The 17,597-nt window shown below is 35.0% G+C and overlaps 2 protein-coding genes across 10 annotated transcripts in view; one reads left to right on the forward strand and one right to left on the reverse strand.

Annotated features, from left to right (window-relative positions):
* Positions 1-6,064, forward strand: part of LOC119836553 (androgen-dependent TFPI-regulating protein-like) — a 23,850-nt gene extending 17,786 nt beyond the window's left edge. The window contains exons 7-8 of one of the 3 annotated variants that reach the window (XM_038361944.1): positions 5,607-5,701; positions 5,892-6,064. In XM_038361944.1, the coding sequence (XP_038217872.1) occupies positions 5,607-5,701; positions 5,892-5,990 (194 nt within the window). In that variant the 3' untranslated portion in view covers positions 5,991-6,064. Of the gene's footprint in view, positions 1-5,606 lie in introns of all 3 variants that reach the window. The other 2 variants (XM_038361943.1, XM_038361945.1) reach the window with 2 other exon arrangements.
* Positions 1-17,597, reverse strand: part of LOC119836552 (probable nuclear hormone receptor HR3) — a 103,457-nt gene that overhangs the window by 2,619 nt on the left and 83,241 nt on the right. For all 7 annotated transcript variants that reach the window (XM_038361941.1, XM_038361935.1, XM_038361942.1 and 4 more), the window contains 9 exons: positions 13,851-13,964; positions 12,241-12,354; positions 9,205-9,367; positions 7,655-7,839; positions 4,485-4,599; positions 3,356-3,510; positions 2,619-2,727; positions 1,608-1,726; positions 766-916 (listed from right to left, as the gene is read on the reverse strand). In XM_038361941.1, coding sequence (XP_038217869.1) covers positions 766-916; positions 1,608-1,726; positions 2,619-2,727; positions 3,356-3,510; positions 4,485-4,599; positions 7,655-7,839; positions 9,205-9,367; positions 12,241-12,354; positions 13,851-13,964 — 1,225 coding nt within the window. The remainder of the gene's footprint in view (positions 1-765; positions 917-1,607; positions 1,727-2,618; positions 2,728-3,355; positions 3,511-4,484; positions 4,600-7,654; positions 7,840-9,204; positions 9,368-12,240; positions 12,355-13,850; positions 13,965-17,597) is intronic.

Here is a 17,597-nt window from a genome sequence, read left to right on the forward strand (position 1 = left end):
GGGCTGGGAATACGTGGTGCGGGTGGGCGGCCTTAAAACGGCACAGCGCCTCTAAGTGCATCAGCGATAGCTCTCTGTTGGCAAAATATGGCAATTTAATAACTTCTCGTACGCTAATGGATAAATACATAAATTAAGCTGAAATATAATAATGTAGAAATGTTATATTGTGTAAGCTTCAAACTACTTATTGGACGTATTAATAAATCTGAGTTTTTGTGAATTATTTGCGTACTATAAAACTGGATGGATTTTATTTCACAATTGATCACACTAATACAGTAAATATGAAAGTTTGTTAACCTATATGTTTGTCCGTCAATTATGCTGAAACTACTGAACGGCTTCTGATGAAATATGGTATACAGTGCACAAGTTGACTTGGGTAATAGGATGCTTTTTATATCAATTAAATGTGATAAAACAGGTATCTTAATATCCGGGCGGAGCCGGGACGGGCGTCTAGTATATAATATACTAGCGTTCCGCCCCGGCTTCGCCCGTGGTACATATATAGGCTTTTCTTAACAAATGGGCTATCTAACACTGAAAGAATATTTCAAATCGGATCAGTAGTTCCTGAGATTAGCGCGTTCAAACAAACAAACTCTTCAGTTTTATCATATTAGTATAGAGCCTATAACCCTCCTCAAAAAATGTACTATCAAACACTGAAAGACTTTTCCAAATCGACCCATCAGTTCCCGAGATTAGCGCGTTCAAACAAACAACACTCATCAGTTCCACAATACCAGTATACAATACCTGAACGTATTGATCTTGGCCATGAGCGTGTCGAGCACGGTGACGTCACCCTTGATCGGCGCGTGGTTGGTCTCGATCTCGTGGCGCATCGCCGCCATCGACATGTTGAACAGGCACTGGATCTCCGAGTTGCCGCGGACGCCGTGCCGCTCTGTGGGGGGAGAGGGGGGGCAGGGGAGGGGAGAGGGAGTCAGTCGAGTCGAACTCTTTTCTTGTGATAGCGGGCAATTGAGCTGGCGGTTCGCCTGTGCGATGACCAGCCGTGAACAGAGAGGCTTCCTCTTTTAAGGGGAAAGATGGCTAATTTTGTCTATGACAGTTGTAAATGCGATAGTGGCTCTGTCTATCTGTCTCTTGTACAGGTCTATACCACTGAATTGATTATGATGAAATTTGGTACAGAGAGTTTGAGACCGGAGAAAAAATAACGGATAGTCTGTATCTATATTCCCGAGAACAGTTACTATATAAAAATCCTGGATTGTCTATTTTTTCTTTGACATCGCAGGCGACGCCGCGGGCGAAAAGCTAGTAGATAGCCAAGAGTTTTTTATCCAAATATATAATATAACATTAATTTACTTACTGTAACTTTATGAGCAACTAGCATTCCCCGGTTTTGCCCGTGGAACATACATAGACTATAGCCTTCCTCAATAAATGCGCTATCTAACACTGAAAGCATTTTTCAAATCGTACCAGCAGTTCCTGAGAATAGTGCGTTCAAACAAGCAAACAAACAAACTCTTCAGCTTTATAATATAAGTATAGATTTACTAACATTAATGGACCTAATTATTTCAATTAAATTACTATGTAAAAAGAAAAATACAATTACTCACCTGGCCACAACAGCACGAGACTCTGGTACAAGGCCAGCTCCGTCTCAGTGAGTTTCAGTCTCGCGATCGACTTGGCGACGTCGAATATTCCAGAAACCAGCGCCATGTCGCGTGGGTCCCTGTGCATTTGGTGAGAAATTTAATGATCAATGCCCATATATATGGTTATAAATATTCAATATAATTCCTATTAAAAGTATAAAGGGGAAAGTTTTTAAGAATGTATGGATGTTTGTTACTCTTTCAGGCGAAATCAGCTGATCGGACCCCTATGAAGTTTGGTACATAGATGGATTATAGTCTGGAATTATACATAGGCTACCGTATACTTAAGTAACAAAGCGGGTGAAACCGCGAGCTTTAGTAGGCTATGGGACCGAAAACTTAAACGATTTTACGAATCGAAAACATTCGGGATTCGTGGGATATAATTGTGAAATTAAATCGACTTTTAACCCATCTCACAACATTTTAATAATTGTTACATAGAAAGAATTTGCTAAATTAACCTAGCCAATGTAAATTCAAACAACACAAACATCAAAATGCACACAAACAAGTTTTCATTAAAAGCACATGAATAATTCCATCGCTCTCATTCTTTTTTTCGCAAATGTGACGTCACGTAAACCGCACACAAACAGTACAGTTATTTACTTCTATCTTTCTCCAAAAAAAGCAGTGGTGGCTCAGTGGTGAGGAGGTGACCTCGGACTTCAAACTCGATAAGTCGGTTTCGAGACCGGACGAGCGTGCAGGAAATAAATTGATTTTGCAATTTATCTGCACATGTGGATAACATCACCACTGCTTAAAACGGTGAAGGAAAATATCGTGAGGAAACCGGCATGTCCAAGAATCAAAAGTTGCCAACCCGAACGCCAGCGTAGTGGATTATGGCCTGAACCCTCATAGGAGGCCTGTGTCCCAGCAGTGGGAACATATTTGGGCTGTTGATGATGACCTTTCTCCATGTCTATCTTTTTTATCTTTCTTCCCACCACAACTCACCGTGCGTGCACGCACTCCCGTATCGGCAGCACGACGTCTCCGTAAAGCACTTGTTCGCGGTTGATGTCTATAAGCCGAGACAGGCGCACTATGGCCAGCTCGAACGATCCTGAAATAGCATAATTAAGAATTATTTTATAATTTTTCAAAACTTAAAAGCCCACTAATCACACCATCACACTAGTATTATAAATTTGAAAGTTGTGTGGATGTTTGTCCGTCAATCACGCTGAAACTGGACGGATTATGATGAAATTTAGTATACAGACAGGGTTTGAGCTGAGCTTGGGTGATTTTAATCCCGATTCAATGTTCCCTTGGGATAAAACAGGAATAATGATATCCGGGCGGAGCCGGGACGAGCGTCTAGTCATTAATAAAATTGCATTTAATAGCTAGTAGAATTGAGTACTATTTACTTTGAAAAAACTCCATTAAACTAATTTAACTGAATAAAAATGAACACACTGTATATACGTCAGTCGTTCGCTACCAGCTACATGTATCGTTCAACTGTGTTACTTACTTAGTAAATGAATTAAATGTTTCGACTGATTTATATTTTTTTTTAGGTAATGAAAGAAAAAAATCAATCGCGTGTGGAACATTGTTCAATTATGAAATCAATACTATTTCAATATAAAATGTATGCATATAAATGAAAGATGATATAAAAAAAAACTACGTCATCTTTGGATTGGCTACGCAAATCTCCGAAACTGCAATCAATCGCTCACCGGACTTCAAAAGCAGTATCTGATCGTCCTGACTCAGCTTCATGAATCCAGGTATGAGTTTAGCGAACTCAATGATATTCTGTATCATGGCGGTCAGCTTGTCCGCGCAGTCCAACCACATCTCCTCGTACGTCATTGAGTTGTAAAATAACAACCTGAAATTTATAGAAACGTTAGTACTTCAAACATTTTACTATAGAATTATACAAACATTGAATTACAAAAGTATACCAAATTTATGATACATGAGGAATATATTACGTATACAAAATTTTACTAGAAGTGATTGGATCGATTCCCAGAAGAGACTCAAAAGTATTAAATGTCTTTTTTAATGCCATAGCGGGCAACGGAACTTATGGTTCGCCTGATGGCATGAGAGGCATTGCCTATGCGAATGCGCTGCCCGCTATTTAGGGGGGTAAGGGATGAGGAAGGGATTGACGACTGGAAAGTAGGAATGGACTGAAAAGGGTGAGGAAAAGGAAACGGGACAATTGAATGCCTACAAATCAGAATCGCCTACACTTAGATTTAGCCTCTTAAACCGTGTTTTAAAACTAACGGTGGTTTGCGAATATGGTTGTTAATGCATGCACTTAAAATAATATTTGTCGTGAAAATTCGATAGCTTTTGTAGTTAGAACTTGTGTAATAATTATTCCATATTCGCAATGTCTTCCATACACATAATTATTTAATCAAAATTGTATCTACCAGGGGGTTAGGTGATTTTCTATATTTATTTATTTTCAAGACATCTAACTTCTGAGTCCCTTTAAAGGCCGTGCATCTGTGATGTTCATAAACAAAAAACACACTCTAAATATAATTTTATACCAAAATAATTCATAAAAATTAATTATAATTTGGTATGAAACATTAATATGTTAAAATCACTTCGACATCACAATTTTACGTAACTACGGTATATTTGAATAAACTTGTTCGTATATGAGATTATTATTAAATCTTAGTAATTGAGTAATAGTAGTTAACAGTAAAACAGAAAAATTAATAAAACTTGTTAAAATGTTGTAAAGTAAATGAACTCGAGAAGTGTCAGTGAATGAAGTATATGTAGCAAAGTAAATGAAAGTATGTATGGGATAACTGAAGTGTAACTCACTTAGGCACATCTGGCGGCTTTCTGAACATCTCGTGTATATATTCCAGCTTTGGGTTTGTGTTCGCGTGAGCTTCAGCTAGACTCTTCACCAGCACCTTGCTTATGTCACCTTCAGCTGTAAAGATGCAGACTTCATTTATTTACATTCACAATTAAAGTAAATGAAACAACTTAGCAAATAAAAGAAAATAAATTTAACATAAACATAGCAGGTTGTAAGATACATAGAAAAATAAATTTCTGCAATAATGTTTTATACATAAAAAGATACTACCAATATTTATTATAAACAATAAAACAATACAATATCACTGGATAAAAGGCAAAAAGTATAACAATGATCAATTTAACCATGCAATAACATAACAACATGTAAACCAAGCTTAAAAACTAGAAAAACAAATTAAAAAACGACAAATAAAATTCATACGACGACATCTGTCAAATAAATTAAGAAATAAATTTGTCATACGTAAATAAAAATACAAAATAAAATGTGCCGATTATAATGGATCCACTCTCTGTGATACTACTCGGAACTTGTATAGTAGCATGCTGGCGTGAGTAGCAAACAATTCAGTAGCGAGATACTTAACTGTAGAAGTACAATATACCTATCCTTTTGTATGTACTTATATATAATTCTTCATTTCATTAGAACCACAACACTAATTACTCGATCTTTTACTGGACCAAGTCGATTTGTGAATTATTCTTTAAACGATATTACGAGTTATATTTTTGGTACTTGAGCGTAATCTTTGAGAAACTCTCGTAAACTAGATATTAAAAACTTTGGGAGACCGTCTCCCCGTGACCACGCTCGCTGTAAAGTGTTCGAATCGTCGGGTTAATAATATAATGAATAAATCGCGTGTAAATTCCGTTAAAAAGTTTTTAATTTCTAAATGTATAATACTCGCGTAAAATCAAACGCAAGAAAATACTATCTCGTAAGCTATTTATAACTCTTGAATGACAAAAGCATCCTAGGACATAAGTTTAACGAAATAATCTGTATATAAGATACAGAATTAGCTATTTCATGAACATAGTAAAATTTTCAACGATCTCGTATCATTAACTACTGCTTAGCATTTTAACTGTAATATTGGGTTTCAGCCTGTCTACTGCCGTGCTGTCTCGCTCTACCAATAATACCATATCCCTTGCTTATAATCGAATCTAATAAACACATGGAAAATTCGAGAAAACCGGTAATTATGCATACTTTTCTTATTTGTAACAGCGCATATGTAAATAGTTTTACTACATGTAACATTTGTAAAAAGCACTTGGCCAGCGTGGTGGATTACGGCTTGAACCCCCGTAGGGCTGTGTCACAGCAGTGGGAACATATATGGGCTGATGATGATGATGATGATGATGATGATGATTTAATTTCAGATGGACACTCGCTTTTACTACATCTGTGTCACAAGAAGTGGAGTCATTTTGAAGAAAGACAACAACAAATATGAAAAGCTAAGCGATTCTTTGGAATAGTTAACGTTGTTGTGTTTTGGAAATATATAGTTTCGTTGTGTCTATTTTATTGTTTGAAATGTTGATTCAAAACTCTTCCTCTTACTGACTGGAAGATTCATTTTGCCATAATACAGAAATCCTACTAATATTATAAATGCGAATTTTTTAAGGATGTGTGTGTGTTTGTTGCTCTTTCACGCAAAAACTACTGAACCGATTACAGTGAAATTTGGTACGTAGACAGCTGAACAACTGGAATAACATATAGGCAACTTTTTATCCCGATTTTCATACGGGATACGGACTTACGCGGGTGAAACCACGGGGCGCAGCTAGTATAGTATAAATTATAAAATCATAAAGATTGTAAATATGCGATGAAAATCACACTGTTTGTGTAAATACACAGAAGCCAAAAATAATAGGAACGTAATTTAACAAATAATAATAAAAATTGCGTATTGCGTTTTATCTACGTGAAAAATGAGCGTCTACGAATCTTAGTTTGTGCGGTTATTACAAATTATCGTAAATGTTTCTGATATATTATTTCAAAAGCTAACTTCATTTTAAGAAATAATTGGAATATCGATCAAATCAAAACTTGAAAACTATTCTTTAATTCACACTGAAATTCGAAAATTGTTCGAATTACAAAATTCTATTCAGTTCCAAATTCGAATCGGTAGAACAAATTGAAATAACCGCACATCCAATCAACTCACAGGGCAGATCATCATTGGACGTCCCCTGCCGCCGCGTCACCGCGTTCGGGTTGACCATCCCCATCCCTGACATGTTCATATTCAACGGATCGAGCATCCTGTTGCTCGACGTCATGTCGTCTGGGCTCAACTCCTCGCTGGTCAGCGAGTTCTGGCTGACCAACACGGAGTTCTGTATCTCCATCGGACTGTGCTGGATATTCGAGGGGCTGTGCAGGAAAGTCGTGGAGTCTACGTAACTCGCGACCAGATTGTCCACGCCCATTGAGGTCTCCGGTTTTATCTCTTGTTTTATGTTAATAACGCCACTGGATATGGACGCGGGCGATTGTATCCGTTCGTCATATCTATCGAACTCCTGTCGCCGATCGACCGTTCGGATGGTGGATGTTGACGTCGATGCTGTTGTTGTTGGCGTCGGTCGGATTGTTGTTTTTTGCTGTTGTTGTTGTTGTTGTTGTTGCTCGTCTAGTTGGGATAATGTTTGCTTGTTTTAGCCTAATATAATAACGTGTGTAGCGATTTTTGATATAGACGATATCGATTATTTGCCCTAGATTCGTAATGAACGGCTTTATATAATATGTTATTTAGTTTTATATATTGCAACAATAAGCCATATTATAAACAGAAGGCAATGAAAAATGATTCACAGATTAATAATGCTACTAAACAAATTTATAATACTATTCGTAATAATAATAAAATACGTTTAAGTTATCAAAACGGTATGCTATTTTAAAACAGAGGTTAAGAACACCACAAACTTAAAGAGGAAATATATTAATTACTAGCCCGATGCCTGTAATGCGATTTTCAAGCCATTTAATTCAATTGTTATATTAATTATTTCATACGAAATTTATCACTTATTATTTCAACATTTCCCAATTGTCTCCTCCATCAAAACATAGACCTTTGTGTCATACATTCATAAACAACACACACAATACTAACCGTTTCCAATGAAATCTGTGTCGAGGAAGCCGCCAGTTTGCTTCGGTTCATACGTGGTGGAGTCGACGTAGTCAGCTGACACGTCATACTGCTGAGGCTGCTGGTGCAAATTCATATTGGAGGTCAGCGCCGGCGCTGTGTTGTTGTATCCGTATGAGGATAGCGGCGATCCGTAACCGGGATAGCTGTAATAGCGAATTGGTAATGGTAATTCGTTTGAACAGCGGTAATAGGATAGTTGTAATGTTGTAATCGTAATAAGGATGTCGGTAATAAGGTGACGATGGTTGTAATAACAAATTGGTAATATTGTTTATCTGTAATAAGAAATAAGAAATATAAATCACTGTATTGGGCGAATGATAAAATCTAAGTAAATTTTAGTTGAGAAACTGAAGTGCTGTTATATACATTTTACTGTAAGGTACTAAAATCTACCCAATGACGCTGCTGGTACATCGTCATAACTAGACGATCAGTTTGATAAGTCTTGTATCAATAATGATTATGCTCCAGCAATCGGAGATTAACCCATTACACGAGTACTAAAAGTTACATATGAAGTTATTTCAGCTTTATATTTCGTGTATAACTATCGAAAATCCAGAATCTTTTTATCTTATTATCATAACCTACGATATTTTAAAACTCCACAAACATATAAACTTAATAAACCAGCTCATTATGTACTCTACAATCTACATTCACACTGCTCTACGACTGATCGTCATATAATAACGCAAAAAGACAATAACCGACCCACTATACACCCAATAAAGTGCACACGAGCCACGTAACAGCATATTGCAACAAAAAACCGTTCAAATTGAATCATCGCACATAACCCGTGCAGTAATTAATAACAAGAACCGCGCGGTACCGCTACCCGATACAAGATGGCAGCACGGGCACCGTTAGTTGCGGTAACTGTAATGACAATGTCTGACATCAATAGTTGTATTGAATTACTGGAAAATTCTCGAACTGTCGACCGTGACGGGCGTCTAGGTTATGTAACGGGGGAGGTATCGTCGTCGGTTGGGTGGTGTCGTTTTTGCTAATTGCGTAGATTATAGAGGGCGATATAAAGATGCGGAGTGTGCACGTTAGTGGTAGTTCTGTGGATTCGATTCGGATCTAGGCTCGTGAAATATTTAATATAAATTTAAGTAGGTCTTTAAACACGTTTTCCAACATTAAACAAATTTTATTAATGTTTGGTATCTGTAAGATACAATACTACTGCAAATATATTAATGTAATTTTATAAATATTGCTATCCAATTTGAGCAGTAGGATATTTTTATCATCGTTCAAAAAATTAAGACGAGAAACGAAATAATTCTAAAGTTACTTCGTAGTTTATATGTGATCCTATTGATCTTATTATTATGTTTATTTTTACTAATAATACTGCTAGGCAGCCTAAGTTTTAAATAATTGACAGTATATATGAGCAAAGAATCCTTGATTAATTCATAAACGTAATTTCTAAACCAACCACAAACTTAGACACATTAGTTCAGCTATTGAATAATAGATGGCGTTACCCATTGTAATGTCCATGGAATTGGTCGCTTGAGCTGGGCGTCTGCCGTTGTGCGTCATACACTGAGTCCGGGGCTGCTTCTATTTGAGTGCGCAGTTGTACCGCTTTCACCTCCTCTTGGACTTTTTCGCGCTGCTTTTTCGACATACGGCCAAATTTGACAGCTGAAAAATCATACACAGTCTGTGAAAAAGGCGTTCTTTTAATATAAATTTTTTGGAAAACCATTAGCTAGCGCAGAATTCAACGATAAACATTTTAATCTATAAATTATCTAGTGTGCAAAGTATACAGATTATATAAATGATTTCCACGAAACATGTGTGCATTATTCATTCGAGCCGCTAAGAAAAAAAAGCATCATCAAATTCCAATGACACAACACGGTTCCACATTCAAAATTCCGCGCGGATTCTTTGTCCTTTTTTATTCGAATCGTTAGTACCTTGAACACCCGTTACTCAATACCCACACGTGCGCGCGCTAGTGTGCGTGAGGACGGCGGCTTGGCTGTGTGTGTACAGCGGCCATTGGCATACTGCCTAGTGGCACAACGAACTCTTATAACTCTGACGTTTATATATGACGTATAGAAACTACGTAAGGATGTCCCGTTCGGATAAACCGCGCGAATTGAGACGCACGCGAACCGCACGACACCGCTTAGAAGCATGGGCCTTTGAAATCAGCGGGGTTATAATTTTCGGCGGCGTTGTTACGTTCAATGACCCGACCATTTTGTATGGATCTACGTTTTAGTACATTTTTGTTGCGAATCGGGGTCATGTTATTTTGAAGGTTTGTTGAACCATTTTATCTGGAGCCGCGTTTGTGTGGAACGCGTTTGTTCGGGCGGATCAAATGCTTTGGTTTGTTTTTACGAACAGTGGGCTATTGTTTATCTTATAATAGAGAGTTCATACATAGAACCATAAATTAAAATATAAATGGTTTTGTGCTATTTAGAATAGCTTTGTATTTTTTGTGTATTTTAAAACATTACCTCTCTGTGTGAATAATCATACCTTATGACTGAGAAAGCAAACGAAAATAACCTGATGTTTTCATACATTTCCAAAGGCCATTTTCAATCTATCTTTTTGCAGATATCTTATTAAAATCGGTTCAAATATTCCATAGACATACACAAAAAAAAATCATCGAAAATTTTAAAAGAGATTGCAGTGAATTAAATATGCAGTCTCTCACACAACAGGTCGCATAGCGTGTAACCGACTTGGCAAAAAAAGGTTCGTGTGTTACCCAATAACCGACTATAATATGTCTAAGTGTTACGTCGTATAAAAAGATGTTACGCCTCGTGGGCTCATTGCACAATAGCTAGTGATGTGCTTGTCATCGATAGATTATCGATATTCTATGTAATTACTGGGCGTGGGCCTGTATACTCAGTGTGATAGTGCATTTGGCTTCTTTTTTCGTCACATAACCCGAATTCAATTAAATCTGTCGTTTAGAAACACGTTATTTATATACTTTTTTTATATTTATAATAGGCGTTATATTGCAGTATTTGGGAACATAACAGCCCAGATTGTATTTAGAAATTGTATGTTAAAAAAAATTCAAGTTCGTTTTTAATTACACATTTTGAGATCGTCACGACAGCTTTATTTATGTTTGGACTAGTTTATTTTATGTGTTTAGTTTACGAACAAGTAGACCTGGTCTGTTATTTGTCTTCGTTTGTCTCTAGGTCTACTGTAATGGAGAAAATTTGATTTCTTTTCGGTCCCACCGAGTTTCCTGCCTATAGTCGCAGGCAGTGTTGCTATTACCTGCATAGATGACGCTATAGTTTACATTTTAGTATAAATTAAATTAGTATTTAATATATTATCGATGTGTACCATCACATCACTAGTGGTTATGTCAGCTTACGCAATGTAATACGGTTGGTGGCGATGCACTATGCGCCTGGTATCTGACGAATTATATCAAATCTTGTTTTGATCAAGTATATTGTACTAGCTTTACGGGCTGACTTTGCCCGTAGTATATTTATAGCCTACAGCATTCGGAACGTATATATCCATCTGTCGAAGATATTTGAAATCGCTCCAGTCGTTCCTGATATTTGCGCGATCAAACAAACAAAAAATCTCTTCATCATATTTATACCAATAATTCGTCTCCCGTTAAAATCCGTTAATAAATAACCATTTACCAACTTTCAAATAAGAATCGGTTCATCGAGTGAAGAGTTATGAGGTAACAAACACAGAAAATACAGTCCAATTGATAACCTCCATCTTTTTTTAAGTCGTTTGAAAAGTCTTAAATTTCTAAATTTATATTCCCATATGAAATGCTATTTCGAATCTTATTTAAGGGATGGTATAACTTTCCCGGTTCCTAATAATAGAAAATCTTAAATTAATATGTAATCTATCTACAAAAAAATTAGCATCCTAATGGGTTTAGTCGTTTTGCGAAATTGAACAACAAACACGCAACCACACGGTTTTCATGTATATAATTGTAAGTTATTGTAATAGTGTATCGATAAATATATATTTTTATTCTTGCGTATAACACCTTATCATTTGAACCTTATGATTGTAACATAACAGTCGTTATCAGCGCTGATAAGGGGTCGTTCACCCCACGTTTGCTTCCTCATACCACAAGGTATGTATTATTTATAAATGGTTTATTTTAATTGCCGGAAAGTTATTTCTTTTATCGTTTCGTTTTTTTTTAATTTCGTCTTGAGTTATTTATTTTTATGTACGTAAGAAACGTAAGAAAATTGAAAAGGCATATCTTTCTTAAATATTACCACAGATAATAAAATACTATAATATTACTATTAATTTTTCTTTTGTACAAGAAAATAAAAATTGATTAATAACCTATTTAGAAAAATGCACGCATTTGTAATATTTACCTATTTTCATCGATTTTTATCGACTGACTGGGACATAATTGAAGAATTTAAAGCTTCAATTAATCTTAGATCCTTATTATGTAACGGTCACCCATCCAAACCGCGACCGCGGTTAAATCCACTTACCGTCACGACTCATCCCCAACTTCAAACATTTCTGCAGCCGGCAGTACTGGCAGCGGTTCCTGTTGACGCGATCCACCACACAGGCCTTGTTGCGTGGACATTGGTAGTTCACCACTGAAACATGCAACTGTGTTAATAAAAATATTTATGTGTGCCCCGTTGTATAGGCAAACTGGATGTGTGCGTGAATCCGTGAGAATTATATGAAATTTAGAACGACGTTGGCAATGTGTGCGTTAAGCGTTGGCTTTTAAATTTGGAACGCGTAGGGAAATTGGGGAAAAGCTTGCTGTGTGATTTTTATATTAAGAACGACGCGTTTTCGGATTTTTATTGAAAAAATGTATGGGTGGGTGAGAGAATGATTTTAAATTTAGAACGATATGCGCTATGGAAATTGAATTTGATGTTTGTGTGGGTATACACGAATTATTTCATTATAATTCATATTACTTAAAAAAGAGTATATAAAATTTATTTGTAAAGTAAATATACTATAAAACACTACATTTATCTATTATATTAAAGTGCGTATTTGCAAAAGGAAGAATAAACTTCTTAAAACCTAAATAAAATGTGATCAACACTATTAAAATCAGCTAATAATCTATCTTCACTTCTGCATTTTTGTCTTATGTCTGTTGCCAAAGAAATGAAACATTTTTTGATGATATTGTTTGATGATTTGTGAATGTATATTTTTGTAACTTGCTTAACATCGCTCAAGTTATTGTAAAGTGATGAAGCGCTTTATATGAAAAAAAAAATGAATTGTATGGGCTGAGGAAGATAAAGGCTTTTATGAATGTCTATAGTGCTTCTAGAAGTTGTTTTGTTTTATTATTTTTATGTTCTGGATCGTGTCCAAAGGTGTGTAGTTTTCTACATAAAGGAAGGTTTCTTTTGAAGTTTGAATGTGATCAATTTTAAGATTAAATAGTCAATTAGCCTTGCAATTTGAACGTCAACTCTAATAGCTCTATATAGTTGTATTGATGTTATTTAAATATAGGTAATAGATAAAAAATAACTTGAAAATATAATGATTGAGGAAAATCATTGTATGTATCTAATGATAGATTTATATGCAATTTCATTGATTTTGAGGCAATGAATTATTAAATTAGTATTTAAAATTATACAAAGATATTATATTAAATGAAATGCAAACGAAAAAGACGAGTGAATTATGTAATCTATATGTTATTTTCTTATGAGTTATGAGTAAATTATTGTTAACACTTCAGTATCTTTGAAGTGAAGCTATTGTTTCCTCTTAGTTTAAATTTCACTAGCTTACGCCGACGACTTCGTCCATGTTGTATGTATCATCGTATCTAATTTCATTCATAATATTTAATTTACTTTATCTTAAGACCTTTTGTAGTACATACAGATAATATTTCTAAAATTACTGTGATTTTTTTCTATTGCTCTACAATAACTATATAAAAAAATTATCATTGAAAACACGAGTACACACAAACTGCAATTGACGTATGTAATTACGGTTGCCATGGCAACATAACAATGGCTACGTTTGTTGTTACGGTTGCCATGACAACGGAACCCAATGTCTTAGCCCACCAAAAAGAACGCATGAAGCCGACCTGTGCTCTGGGAGCGCCTGAAGAAGCCCTTGCAGCCCTCGCAGGTGATCACCCCGTAGTGGACGCCGGAGGACTTGTCCCCGCACACCTTGCATGGTATGATCTCGATTTGGGCTGAAACAAAACGTAAAACCATTCATTTTATGCTACTACAAAGAAAAAACGTCTTTTAATATTTGCTCTATAAAAAAATCCCTCTAATATTTCCTTCTTGAATGATATATAAAATGTGATTAGATCATACTGTATAAGTACCCCGTAAATGCTATATATATATTTATATATAAGAAATATAAGAAATGACTTTTAGAAATGTAATACAATTATACATTTCATATATTCCTATAAAGTTACCTGATTTAAATACATTGAAACCTTTAGGTTCAATGTTCATTAAATGCAAAATAATATTAATACAAGTAACATTTTTATATTTGTTTCCACGCAAAATACAAGTCTATGAGGACAGCAATAAATTACAAGTTATAATGTATGCCATTATGTCACCTTATTAAGATTAAAACTTTTTGGAGGCAACCTTAAAACTGGCACGTTAGAAAAATTCGATGAATGAACCAGTTCGCTTCGAAATTCAAAATTTCATACGACCACACGCCATTTTCGGCCGAGTTCGTCGACCCCACTGCAAGGTCGGAGCACGGGCGATGACTGCTTCCTTATATGTGTGTATACTTATTAATCCATAGACACCCCACTTTCAACCTTATTATATAACGTTTAAGTTGACATTAGACCGTCACACTTGACAGATGGTATTGTAATCCGGTATTCATCTTAAATGTGTGTGTCATGCTTGATCACGTATGAGATTACGTATAAATTTTTAAGAGATGTAATTATATAGGTAGTTCTGCGAGCTATTAATATTGAACCAATTAAGTTTAACTGTTATTTAAGATGTATATTTTAATTATTTGATAAGATTTCGTTTGTAACAACTTCTTTAGCGTATACTATACTCATATAACAGAAAAAATACGTGATTATATGATTTTTTTTGAATCTCTTTACATTTAAATGAATTTAAAACAATATGATACCAATAATCGTGTTATTTGTTAGTTTCCACTATGTAGGACATAAAATTGATACTACACGTGTAAATCATTAGTGTTAAGTGTTGAACGAATTAAATATATATTAAATAATGATTATTATTTATTATATTTGCCGCGATTGGTTGTGTACTTAATCCTTATACGTGTATGTTTAGAGCATTCTATGGAACTGTAAGACTGAGCAGATGAGAATGTTGAATTTATTTCGATGCTAACGCTCGTCCCGGCTCCGCCCGGATATCAAGATTCCTGTTCTATAACAAGGGAGCATTTAATCGGAATAAATAGTATCCTATCACCCAAGTCAGCTCATACCCTGCCTGTATACTAAATTCCATCAAAATCCGTTGTAGTTTCAGTGTGATTGTCGGACAAACATCCAAACAAACTTTCACATTTATAATATTTGTGTGAAATGTGATTAATTAATATAAGTAAGGAATTTTGATAATTATATTTTCCTTTATTTGTCTTTCCCTGTTTAACATTGGATTAAAAATTCTTTGCTACATATAAGAAGATACTGAACGAAGAGATTTTTGATAATATGTATGTATATATCCTATTACTCATATATAGAGTATATTTATAAGTAATAGCAGTATACTGGTACATCAATATGAAGCCCATTACGTTTTCATTGACGTAAATATAAACCAATCAGTTCTAATTTAAAATGAATTAGTTTTGAACAAATTTTTGTCATTTACGCAAATATAACTCCTAGCTACAATAAAACATTGAGTAGTCAATGGAATTTCGGATTGAATTATTAGTAGTTAGAATCAGGCGAAATGACAGATCGCGATGGTCTAATTTCAAAGTGAGAACGGGACACAAGATATGCGGTCGGTCAGCTGATCGTGACGTCAGCGGTCAGTGACCTCGCTTCGAACTGTGCTTGTGACGTCACAGATCGGGACACCGATCGAACAATTTGAAAATGGAATACGCTTTTAGCCTATTTTTTTTTCAAGGTTGAATGTTGGAATTGCATGTGCAGTTATGTTGGTGCAATGTCATGTTATAGGATAAAAAGACAATCTTAACCTTCAAAATACCTTTAAATATATGATTCATCTATGGCCTTCTTATAAGCTAATATGAATTTCCTCTCATTGTAAACAACTTTAATGTGACGTAAAATGTAATAAAAATGCAGACCTGAATGAAAGCTAAGCGCAACAAAACTAAAAAAGGACAAATGAATGATGTCCGTCTTATCAATATTAACACACCCACACTACGTCACAGGTCGTCAACCTTTGGCCAAATCCGAGCTTGGTTCCAAATTTGAAATTTAATCTAACGGCCAGTACGTCATGGGTGAACGGCCGCGGTTGTCCGAACCGTACAACTATAACCTGTCTATTCAACAACATTGATAGCGCTATATTACAATGGAGCATGGTTTAATTTTGTATAGCAATTAAATTTCAACTTCGAAATTCGAATGGATAGCGGATATTTCTTAGAAAACCTATTTTATGCTATTCAGCTTCTATTGCCAGCATTTGAATTTGAATCCGAATATTTTCATGGTAGATTCGAAATTTAAAACATATTTTTTACATTTACAACAATAATAATTACAATAGTAACTATATTATACATTTGGTATCATCAGTCGTATAAAAACACTAGTGATATCTGGTTGTAAAATACCAACATTACAAATAAAAAACAAAATTTTATTTTCGCATTTTCACGTGTACATCGAACCGTATATCATAGGGTCAATGTCCCCCATTACGCATTGTCAGCTGATCCGAAGCCAAAACTAAAAATATGCAAGTAAACATCTTACATGTATTATATTACGAAATTTATGTTTGCTCATTCTAGAATATTGCTGTATGTTCGTTCAACTATAATTAAATTCGAAATTTAAATGAAAGTTTCTCAATGTTCTAGTTTAATTTGCATTTAGATAATGTAAAATTCTATTTCCCAATTTGCTTTTTCAATTCGAACTTTGAACGATGCGTGTTCTATTTTCGAAAATGTTCTTTTTTTTTGTTTGTGGCATGTAACTAAAGGGGAAACCGATAGTGACCAAAAAGGCCGTATAATTTCAAATACGATACTTTTAATTCATATCTAAGATGAACCAGAAAGCATGGTCCGATAACTGCACCGTTCTGTCATCTATGTCAACGGTTGAATTGCAAAACGGTACCGCCTAGATATCGTTATCAGTTATTCAGAAACGGTATTAAAGCGACAATGACCCAGTATCAGGCATATCGATTGGCTTAATCGTTATTATGACATAGAGATATAACGATCTTAACATTTCCTTTTCTTTTGTAAGAGATTCGACATACAATCGTTCATGGGTCTCATATGATGATAAACGATCACAGAAATCAATACAAATATTTGAATATGGAATTTCTTACAGATTTAAGGCACAAATACTAAAAATTGGCTACTGAAATGTTTATGAAATTGAATGTAACTCTTCTAAACAATGTCTAACGTTTAAGTTCCCTATTAAATACTAATAAATCTATATAAAAGTACAATTTTGTTAATCAGCTCGAATTGCTAAGCCGGGTTCAAGGTGAAAACGTAATATTATGGTTTCATTCACCTTTATCATTCATACAATAAGTACGTGTTTTGTAAAACACGCCTAGAAGTATATGGCAGTTATATTCTAATA

This window comes from Zerene cesonia, chromosome 24 (genome assembly GCF_012273895.1).
Source record: "Zerene cesonia ecotype Mississippi chromosome 24, Zerene_cesonia_1.1, whole genome shotgun sequence".
In the NCBI taxonomy this organism is placed as follows: Eukaryota; Metazoa; Arthropoda; class Insecta; order Lepidoptera; family Pieridae; genus Zerene; species Zerene cesonia.